This window comes from Mytilus galloprovincialis, chromosome 4 (assembly GCF_965363235.1).
Source record: "Mytilus galloprovincialis chromosome 4, xbMytGall1.hap1.1, whole genome shotgun sequence".
Lineage (NCBI taxonomy): Eukaryota > Metazoa > Mollusca > Bivalvia > Mytilida > Mytilidae > Mytilus > Mytilus galloprovincialis.
Window position 1 is genome coordinate 103,266,222 of NC_134841.1, and position 12,237 is coordinate 103,278,458.

At 31.6% G+C, this 12,237-nt stretch overlaps 1 protein-coding gene across 1 annotated transcript; it reads left to right on the plus strand.

Annotated features, from left to right (window-relative positions):
- The first annotated feature begins 765 nt into the window (after positions 1 to 765).
- LOC143073697 (protein fem-1 homolog C-like) lies at positions 766 to 10,946 on the plus strand. Its single transcript, XM_076249441.1, has 2 exons — positions 766 to 1,444; positions 5,238 to 10,946. The coding sequence occupies exons 1-2, from the start codon at positions 892 to 894 to the stop codon at positions 6,542 to 6,544; spliced, it is 1,860 nt and encodes a 619-aa protein (XP_076105556.1). The 5' UTR covers positions 766 to 891; the 3' UTR covers positions 6,545 to 10,946.
- The last annotated feature ends 1,291 nt before the right edge of the window (positions 10,947 to 12,237 follow it).

The following is a 12,237-nucleotide window of genomic DNA, read 5'->3' on the forward strand; positions in this document are numbered from 1 at the left end:
TGAATTTGGTTATAATAATCACTAAATAATAAATATCATAATTAATTCATAAGATTGTCATCATGAAGTTTTAAAAGATATATAATAATTCATATGTGCTCCAGGTTGTAAGAAAATGTTAAGAAACGACTGCATATATTTACAAATAAGAATTAAAATGGTCTCAAAATTAAAATTACTTATAATTATTAGTTAAGAGTGCTATACATACATCGGGAACTATAATGAAAATTATATTTTATAAGACTAATGTAAAATGGTTGGGGTTTGGAAAAAATTTAAGCTATAATATATACATAAATTTTCTTCAGTTTAATTTACTATATGGAGATCTTGTCATTATTCTTTAAATTATAACTGATATCTTACAATTTTAAAAAGAGAAAATTTATTTTTAAATACTTATAAGTCATAAAATAGTAAGATGATATACTATTAGTAATGAACTATTTTATTATCATACTAACTTAGGATACCAAAAAAATATATAATGATAATAATAAATAAGCTTTATTTAGAGTCGGCAAGGTATACAAACATAGACAAACATAAGCTCTAATGAGCTTTTAACCGCATAGTACAGATTTCTTTTTCTTTTACTACATTTTATGCCTGTTCATAATATAATGTAATAAGAGACAACTGATAAATAAAAAAAAACTTCAAAACGATTGTATACCACATTAAAATGTACGTTGCAGTATATATTTTAGTTTTATAGTTCGGTGTTTAGCTAAACAAGGAAAACCGGAAATGACGCCCCCTGGCGATAAACTATCTTCGCCATATTTGACATTTTTGGCAACGAGGAGAGGAGTTGGACTCACAATATCAAGCAAAAGGCCCTTAAAATTATCAATATATAGGTCTCCTAATCAATAAAGCCTTCTCATGAAGGCTATGGAATATAGAAGTGTTGTTTATAATGCCGCACGGGACGGTAAATTGAATCGTCTTAAAATTTTCCTCGACCACAAATCGAAGGAAGAAATAGGGAAACTTGTACACGCAAAAACAAATGGGGCTACACCACTGATAATGGCATGCCGTAATGGCCATTTAGAAGTTGTAAAATATATCATAGAACTATGTACTGCTGAAATTGAACAAGTAGGGTCCGTGACATTTGATGGAGAGACAATTGAAGGGGCACCACCTTTGTGGTGTGCGGCTGCTGCTGGTCATTTAGACATTGTTAAGTATTTGATACAAAAGGGAGCAGGGGTCAACAAAACAACATACACTAATTCAACTCCTCTAAGAGCTGCTTGTTTCGACGGACACTACGAAATAGTAAAACACCTAGTAAATAATGAAGCTGATATTGAAATTGCAAACCGACATGGTCACACCTGTTTAATGATAAGCTGTTACAAAGGTCATCGAGAGATTGCTCAGTATTTATTAGAATTAAATGCAGATGTCAATAGAAAAAGTGTGAAAGGTACATAATAGTAATTTTTGATTACCTTATTTATAAAAGTTAATTCGTTATACAAATGTATGTGTTTTTTCATCAAATGGATGTTTATAAACATGTTATTATAAAGTGATATACATGTACATGTATATTGCTAAAAGGGTCAGACCTATAGTCCAACTTCATACTGACAATCGTACAGTCTGACTGACACATAATCCCACAGTCATGTACACAGTCTTATATTTGGACAGCCTATTAATAGGACAGTTACAATGTATAAATGTATCCATTTAATCACACAGACTGATAATACACATATACAAATGTACATAATTTCTTGAATCCTGTCTTTCACTGGAAAAGATCTTCAATTCCCATGTCTTTATGACGTCATTTCAGGGGTTAACATGGTTAAAATTAACGTTGGTGTGAGGTCCACTACCTTCCACTAAAATTTGCAATCAGACTTTCATTTTGGTTACTAGGTATGCCCGACAGACTGTCCTATTTGAAGGAAATAAAAATTAACATTGCCGACCTTTTTTACTTGAAATTTACAAACAATCTCAAAATTTATTTATCTTTATTTATTTGTGTTTTTCATGACAACAATGTTTATTTTATTCAACTGCTAGCTGTTTAGCATAAATCGCCAACAAGTAATCTGTGAATCCCAGTAAAATCGTATTTGACTGACAAAAACATTATTGAAAAGCAATGGGTGCCATAAACCAGAAATGAAGACAATTACAATCCAAGGTCTGCGACCTTCCACTTTTGCAATCAGACTTTCATTTTGGTTACTAATTATGCCTGAAGCACCTTGGTTTTGAAAAAATAAAACGATCTTTTTTACCATCAGAATGGTCATTTAAAAGCCATAAACAATCTCAAAATTTATTTTCATCTTTATTATTCATTACAGCAATTTTTATTTGTTCAACCGCTAGATTTGTACTGAAAATCGCCAACAAGTAACATGTAAATCCAAGTAAAATCGTATTTGACTGACAAAAGAAACATTGAAACAATGGATGCCCTAAACCGGAAATGAAAACATGCAATACCGATCAGATTCCGAGGGTAATTCTGGCTTTGCCGATCAAATACAATAAAAAAATTAAATTTTAGGCAGGAGACAAAATACATGATCACATCTATGATCATAATTGAGTAGGATTGCCACATGTACATTGTATATGGATGATTCTGACAAAAAAATTAGTCGTTTAATACACCACTGTGTAGAATTAATCCTAGAATTGAAAACCAAAAGATATACATTGTATATGGAAAAGAAAGGAAAAGCAAGAAATAATTTGTACAGAAACTCAAAATTACATATAGTTCACAAATTTTCATGTCAACATCCAATAAAGTGTGACGAAGTTTCTTTATATTTATCATTAATAAATGTTGATATTACAATGTATTACATGCATACATGTAGATATTTTTATATTGTAAACATATTACTACAAAAACCCAACATTGTAATGTCTTGAGCATTTCTCTTCAAATCTCACCACTTCTTCCCATCAGAAAGTTTAAAAAAAAAAAGTCACTTCTCGGATCTCCCTACTATAAAATTTCAAAAAAAGAAGTCACTTCTCCGTATGATTTTAAAGTAGTGTGAGCTCTGATATAATGGTATAATTAGTAATTAATGACCAATCATTGAGACAACACACCCACCCACAGTGACCACCGTGTATCATCAGTACAGCGGATATAGGTACTAACCAAGCGGGCATTATCGATTTTGACCTTACACAGTACTTTAACGAAAATCTTTGTTTTGCTTTATCAATATTCAATGTACATTTCTCAACATTTGAAATTCTTGCTCCCAAATAATTTTCGCATTGATTTTTCCTATTCATAAAACAACTTTGATATTCTAATAAGAACAACTAACTTGTACATGCGCAAATAGTTGTGAATGTCAACACCCATTTCAATTTCGATACAGTTGTTGAGACATTTACATATTTTATCTGAAAAAAAAAAACTAATAGAGGGCAAAAGTAATAGTTACCAATCATAAACCTACCTGTGATTACTCATTCCTTCAAATTTTTTTGGGTAATAAACAAGTATGAAAAAAAGTTTTTGTGTATGGTACACAACAACTTAACTATGCACCGTACATAAGGATTTATGTAGTGAGCTAAACAACGTACACAACGCTTCTTTCGGGATAAAATATCGAAAAATAACATATGTATGAAAGATTCCAATGCCAATTATTGAAACAGCTATACTTATTACACACACACAGTGGCCTATCAGAAAAAGAATTGCAATGGATATAGAATTATATCGGATGAGACGAGGGCCAACTTCTTTGACAAGTATTTGCACATGTTTTTAGTAATCGTTCTTGTTTTGGGAAAATAATGACACATCTCTAATCATCAGCCTACGACCAAATCATTTCTTAAAACAGCAGTTATGTTTAGATTGAAGTACACATTGATATTATGTGAACAAAACAAAGATTTTCGTTACCGTGCCAGATCAAAATCGCTCACACCCGCTTGGTTAGTACCTACATGTATATCCGCTATACGATGATACATGGTGGTGACACCCTCCCCAATACCAAAATGAAAGATTATTTGAATTCATAATATACAAAATGTACATGTACAAGCCATAATTATGTGATATTAATGTTCTTTATCATTAATAAATGTTGATATTACATGTAGATGTTTTTATAGTGTAAACATATTCATGATATTACTACAATTCTAAGTGGGAATGTCTTATCAATTTTGAAGGGCTAGTAAAAATCTGGACGTTTCTTGCTTTATTTTCATAGAGGAACTACTATACATGTAATAAGGCAACTAGATATGATACCCTTAAACAGCTTTGAACTTGAACTGTTTAATATAATGGTATATTTAGTAATTAATTACCAATCATTGAGACAACTTACCCACCCACAGTGACATCTTTCCCAATACCAAAAAATAAAGATTATTTGAATTCATAATATACATTGTACCTGACAATTACATTTATAAATAAACATGTTATACAACAGTGACGCTGACAATGAAACAAGCTATTAAACCTAACTCCAAAAGCACATCATTAATTTTGTATCCTACTGAGTTATAAAATATTTTAATTAAAAGTAGGACCTGGAATTTAGGTTGTGGACCTTTCACTTTGGTGTGTCAAAGGTTTTGGACCTTCCAGTACCAAATGTTAATTTGAACCCCTGGTATATATATATAGGTATATTTCTTTCACAGAGTTAAGATCTAGACTTGTTCATATACATGTAGTTTGAAATTTCTTTTTTTTATAAGTCTCAATACACACAAATTGCACTGCTGCTACATGTATGCTATCTATACATTGGATCATATGTTTTCGAGATGTGCAGGCCATACTTCCACATGGTCTATATGATGTAAACCAATGGTCTAATCTATTTAAACCACATCAATAAACGAAAACTAATGAACATTAGATTCCTGACTTAGGACAGGTGCAAACAAATGTTTTTTGCAGATTTGAATGTTTTAATAGGTACCAACCTTCACCCTTATCTGAAACAATAGTGTAACATCATAACATAGAAAGACTCACAATAAAATATCAATTGAAATGGCTTAACTACAGTATAGAATTGAAGTCATTTACCAATACTTTTGTTCTGTGATGTAGATTTCTTTGTGAATTATTGGTTGCAAAAATTTGCTTGTGTTTTTATAAATTTGGAGTCTTTCAACTTAAACCATCATAATCATTGTGATCTTGTTACATGCATATTTACCTTTCATTCTTATTTCAGGAAATACTGCTTTACACGATTGTGCAGAATCAGGAAGTTTAGACATCATGAAATTATTATTGAAACATGGAGCAAAAATGGAAAAAGATGCATATGGAATGACACCTTTAATGGCAGCAAGTGTGGCAGGATTTTCGAAAATAGTTGAATTCTTGATTGGGAGACAGGAATGTACAAAACATGAACGAATAGATGCTTTAGAATTACTAGGTGCAACATATGTGGATAAAAAAAGAGACATGTTAGGTGCTATCAACTTCTGGAGACAAGCTATGGAAGATCGGTCAAATGATCCTTCCTTACCAAAGCCAAAACAGGGCTCACAGGTAGCTGCGTATGAAAACTCAGAAGAAGTGACAAATCTGGATGAATTAGATGAACTTATTTCCGATCCTGATGATATGAGAATGCAAGCCCTTTTAGTGCGTGAACGAATTCTGGGCCCCGCCCATCCAGATACATCATACTATATACGTTACAGAGGTGCATTATATGCAGATATGGGTAATTTTGAGAGATGCATAATGCTCTGGATGTATGCATTAGATATGCAGCAGACAGTTTTAGAACCTTTAAGTCCAACCACACAAAGTAGTTTTCTTTCGTTTGCAGAATTGTTTTCGTTTATGATGACTGAATGGAGGAACCGACCAGCTCACTCTATAGCTTTCAAGGACATTCATAATGTGTTACTACGTGCGATAATGGAATTAGAGAAAGGTAAAGCTGACGAAACAGCTGATAAAGACAGCAGCCATTTTAGCCGATTACTTGTGATAATTATGCATCTCTTATGTTTAATGTGCCGTTTACAGAAGATTATGAAAAAGTCAGAAGAACATTCATTTAAAGAGGTGGTTTATAAACTAGTTCGCATGAAACCTATCGGCACTAAAGGGTTTTCTCCGTTGCATTTGGCGTGTTCAAGGGAGACAACTAATGTTGGACGATATCCTGTTTGTTCCTTTCCCTCTGCCGACGTAGCCCAACTTCTAATGGACGTTGGTGCTGATGTAAATGCTATTGACCTTGATGGAAATTCCCCTTTACATATAGCCTCAAGCAATCGCCCATGTAGGTCAGAGGTTATACGTACCTTGTTGAGGAATGGAGCTCACTTAGACAGATGCAACAAAGACAGAAAAACACCAATGCAATTGATAAGAGGAATGTCGATTAATGATATAGTTTCACCATTAAATTATTTAACGCTACAATGTCTATCTGCACGGAAAATTGTAAAATGTAATATATCATATAAAGGACAGATTCCTAAAAAGTTGGAGAATTTTATAGAAATGCATTAGAATGAATTGTAAAGTGATTATCAAATGCTTTTGAATGTGATATTTCTTCTAAAATTAATCAGTTCTTAAATTCAGCAGTTTACAAAACAAAACCTCATTCAAGAAGAACCAAAGCAAAATTTATATTTTGTAAATAAAAGTTTCTTAAAATTTTTGTTCACATACATCATGTACATGTATAGATACTTTTTACATGTTTAATGGGTAAAATTGTATTAAGATAAACAATTCTATATTTATTAATGCTACATTTTACAAATGTAAATTTATACTTCAAAATGTACATGAAAATAGTACATGTGTTGACAATTTGAATGTTTTTATGTCCACAGATGCGCATGTACATGAAGGGCTAGGGGTGGGGGTTAAATCACATACAATGTATGGTCTTTCCAGATGGTTATTATCCATAAATTAATTTGGGAATTGGCAGGAAAGGGAAGGGTTAATATTTACTTTTTTGGTACAAATGTACATGTAAGGAGCAAGGCTGCAAGGGTATCTTAAACATTATGTGCTACACATACGAGCGTCACTATTAATTACTATATTTAAATTACCAGTTTGTACATGATGTGATATCAGCATAGTTTGTGCATGATGTGATATCAGCACAATTCATCTGCACAAAAACTATAAACTGACTGAAAATCAAACTTTTTCAAAGAATTTGGCAATGCATATAATTTGAATTGTAAATTGTCCATTATCAGGAACATTGTTAAAACCAGTACATGATGTAAGACAACACAATTTGTTTTTGGTACATTTGTTGTGAAACCAGATTCAAATTTTGTTTATTGCTGACTGTAAAAGTAACAAATTATATTCTGTTTCTGACTATTGAATTAATCTGGTTTATATCTATTGAATTAATCTGGTTTATATTTGTTATTACAAGACAATAAAATCTTTAGGGTAGGCTATTTTTGAGGCGAAAAAGTAGGGAAGGTAGGGTTACTGGAACCACTGTTTTATTTGGCCTAAATAAAAGCATGATCATGATGATAACATGGATAAACTGCTTAGATTTTATACAATCATGATCGTGATGATAATGACAAAATAAGAGAAATTATAAATTTTATTTTCTTCATGCCAGCATTTTGTTTATAGATTCATTTGTACATGTTGTACATGTATACACAATTAAAAAAGAGAGAAACCACAAAATTGTCAAATTATCAATTTTTAAAAAGTTTGTGTCTGTGCCATGAAAATGATGAAGAGGTTAATTGAGCTGTAATTTACAAATGTACCTGTACAATGATCATGATGATGTATGAATAAGAATATTTTTTTACACTTAAAACTTACAAACTCTTTTAAAAATACCATGTATATCAATTTGCTTTTTTTTTCATTTATAGCTTTGAAACTTTTTTTAACCTTGCACATTTGCAGCATGTCTAGGAAAAAAAATATTCAGAAAAAAAAAAAATTAATTAAAAAATTAAACCACCCCAAAAAAATGTAAAATAAACATGGTAAGAATTGTTTATAAAAATAGTTCTGACATAATTAATTTATTGGAAAAAAGTAACATTACAACATTAACAATATACATTGAATTTGATACACATACATATGGAACAACATTGTATTATTACATGTACATGTATATTGTACCAAAAATTCTAAATTGTTGAACAGTCAAATTTTTCAATAGATAATGATTTATTATCTTTAATAGGAGGTACATGTATCAAATTTTGACATATATATTCTCATTACATTGGAGTTTATAGAAACATTATATAAAGAATCATCATGTTAAAATGAATCATGGTGTATGTTAAAATCATCCAAATTAAAAACAAATCATTTGATAGCAAATATTTGCAGTTTTCTGTTTGGATTTTCTTTATTACCTATATATTAGTTTTTGTGTGTATTTATTTGATGTGAATGTATTTCTACAGTGTCTTATATATGTGTGTCTGCTTTTCAATATCCAAGGCCAAATAAAAAATTATGTGTGGTTCCAGTTACATCTGAAAAAAAGTTAGGGTAGGTAGGTAGGGATTTTTTTTTATTTTATGTTTTTTTTTTACATTGAGTCTATGGGAGCAACATTCTGACTTTAACAGTGCTTAATGAAAAATGACAACAAAATCTTAAGGGTAGGCTATTTTTAAGCCGAAAAAGTAGGGACGGTAGGGTTACTGGAACCACACATATATTTTTATTTGGCCCAATCAAAATTCGAATTCTATCATGACATAACAAAACAATTGCAAATGGTCTGTACACAAGTTCCAATTAATTGACCTGTAGCCCTTTTCAGTGGCGGATCCAGAAAATTTCATAAGTGGGTGCCCACTGACTGACCTGAGAGGAGGCCCGCTCCAGTCACGCTTCAATGATTCCCTATATAAGCAACCAATTTTTTTTCCCAAAAAGGGGGGGCACGGCCCCCAGGGCTCCCCCTGAATCTGCCTCTGCTTTTCACAAAAAATCTTAGGAGTAAAATGTATCTCAAGTCTAAAATATTCCTTACACTTCAGATTTTTTGTGAAAAGGGCTACAAGTCTTTATTTGTTTGTACGAAACATCAAAAATAAACACGAGTCATTGTATTATTACTTGCTAAAATGTTGCAAACTTCAGTTAAGTCTAGTGTTACTGTGAATTGAAATGAATAACACTCATTATAGAATATTGAAAGTACAATGTCATATACAGTTGATTTACAATGTATGATTGTTATTACAGTGTATTAAGAAAGACTTACATAAAAGTTAATACCTAGATTTATATGTATGAAGAATGTGTATTCATATAAAAGAACACATGTACAATTAGTGCTATTATTAAGGTATGACACTAGTTGTATTGTGCACAGTGCATTATATTTTTAAGAAACCTCAAACACAAGTATATGTTTATTAGAGTTTTTTTTTTGTATAAGATTTTTTTTTTAATTTGTTAAGAATATTTTTCACTGTCAATTTTATGGAAAACCTGATGACATAATTTTCCTATCAGTTAACAGATTATCTATGGTCATGATGGTCTTACAAACTTTTGCCTCTGATTGCTATTTGAAGCTGAAAAGACCCACTCATTTTCTCAAATTTGGATACTCTATAACCACCAGTAGAATTTCAATAGACAGAAAAGTTTTATGAAATAGCACTAGCCACAGACAAATTCCTGGCAATAAATGTTGACTCAGTAAACAATTTGAACTTGAAGCACCAAGTCCAGTGTTTGATTGGTTGTTTCTCAGTTTTAGTACAATAATTATACTAGAAAGAATTTTTGACCACAAAGTTAGATTTAAGGACAGATTTATAAATATTGGGTTTTTGATTAAAGTTCTAGTTTGTTATTATAGGAGTTTGCTTGTAAGAGCTTTATAAAAATTATCTTGACTTAGTGTGATTGCTTTAAATAAGAGATGTAGTTTGTAAAAGATTTACCCTTCATATGAAATCATTTGTATTTTCCATGATATGAACTTTTTTTTATGTCAGTCTGAGGAGCTATATAAAATTTTAGCATTTGCTAGAAGATGCCTGTTGTTTTGTATGAAAATGTAATCAAAGCACAACATACATGATAAAATTGTTCTTATTTTGAAATGAAATAATGTGGTAATGATATTTTGAAAAAATCAAATAAGGGTTAAACATAGTTAAATCTATCTGTATACTGTAAGTTTTGAGGTATTTTCACATATAAATTTTAAGTTAACAATTTCCATTAACTTACAAGTGTATAACTTTTTCTGATTCATGTATAACTAACAACTAATTGATATATAGAACATGTAGAACATTCCAGTTACTTGTACTAACTCAGTACAAATGAATAGGTCCATTGTATAGTTAGTAAACCAGTTTTGGAGTAGTGTATATGTAAATCAGATTCATAAAAGTAGAGTACATCAAAGTTCACAAAGTAAGTGTATTTCAATCCAAAAGTCAGAAAGAAAGTGTTTGATAAATCAAAAGTTTCTTTTTACGGCACATGTACAAATGATCAGATTTTTGATTCAGATACATGTAATATTTTTTGATATAGATACATTTTCTACATGTAATAATATTGAATTATTAATATTTTTTAGTTCAGCATCATCCTGAACCTTGAAGCAAGCAACAAATAATCAATCAAGATTTTTAATGTAAGCAGAAAATTGTCAATTTTTTTTACCTGGTGACATTTTTATCATTCCTTAAATGCACAAAGTGAGAATGAAGGCCAATGGTAGTTAGCTAGAGAAGAAATGTGAATCTTCTAATGATATTTTCTTTTATTATTTTTGTTTTTGATGCTTCATTAGTACCTTCCCTATTACATTCGTTCAATTTGTTATGGGATGTTTGCGTATGATGTCAAACTTTCCCCAAAGTGATATGTATATCCATGCAGAATAAATATCTTATAAAACCAATGTTGATCTTTTTTTTAAATAGTTCAGTCTAGGTGCTTCTGTAATGTCTTTAAACAACATTTTAAGGCAGTGCATCTGACACATCTTCCTTGTAAAAAGTAACATCATAAAAATACTGAACTCTGAGGAAGATTCAAATCAAAGACTCTAATCAAATGGCAAAATCAAAAGCTCAAACACTCAAACAAATGGACAACTGTCATATTTCTGACTTTGTACAGGCATTTTGCATGTAGAAAATGGGGGATTAAGCCTGGTTTTATAGCTAGCTAAACCTCTCACTTGTATGACAGTTGCATCAAATTCCATTACTAGTATATTGACAACAATGTGTGAACAAAACAAACCGACACAATAGGTAAAAATGTCACAAATAGGGGATAAACAGCAAGTTTGTTGAGTGGTATACAATTCAGTTATAGTTTATCTGGTTTACCATGCTCACTTATCCAGATTATCCAGTCTCTGATGAATCGGTCTCTGCATAGTTAGGTTTTAACTACAACTAACTTCTGAGATGGTTATGAAGGATCCACAGATGCATTCGAAGTAATCTCTGTTATGGGGTTGAGCATGTTGGAGGTTACAGATGGCCTTCAATGACTGGCTGAGTGTTCTTACTACCTCTAGGTATTGCTGGGAGTCTTGATAATCCATCGGCATCTGCATTCGCATTTCCTGTCTGTATACAATTTTGGAAATGTAATATGACAGATCTGCTATCCATCTGTGTCCGATAGCATCACGTTTATAGCTGACATCAAGACATAGGTGAGTGAATTGCTGTCAGCTACTACAGTGACGCAGTTGCCACATAAGAAGTCCTGGAACTTTTTTATTACTGCTTACAGTAACGCCAAGAACTACAATTTGTGGATAGAAATTCGTCTCGTCTCGGATTTTCCCAAACCTGGGCTGGTATAGGCGATGACAATCTTATTCTGTTGCTTGTACAAAGCAGCTCCTTGTCCAAGCATTAATGTATCTGTATGAAGTTCAAATAGCTTGGAGTTTTTGGAAATCCATGTATCGAGTGGCATTGGAGCTACGACTTCAGTTATTGAAATACATCTTCTTGTGGTTCCCCAAATATTCATGTTGTATAAGCTGGTTATAGTTTTGCGTTTTCTCGTCTTCTAAGGTGGTGACATAAGGTCTGTAAACGGCTTTGCAATATGCAGTCTTTAATAAACTTCCGGTAGTATCCAATAAAACCAAGGGACTGTCTTACCTCATCTGCAGATGTTAGAGGTGGCGACACTATATGACCAATGTACTTCACTTTTTCCTG

Coding starts and splice junctions, on each gene's coding strand:
- LOC143073697 (XM_076249441.1), top strand. CDS start 892: ATGAAGGCTATGGAATATAGAAGTGTTGTTTATAATGCCGCACGGGAC. Junction 1,445..5,237: donor CAATAGAAAAAGTGTGAAAG/GTACATAATAGT, acceptor TTCTTATTTCAG/GAAATACTGCTTTACACGAT.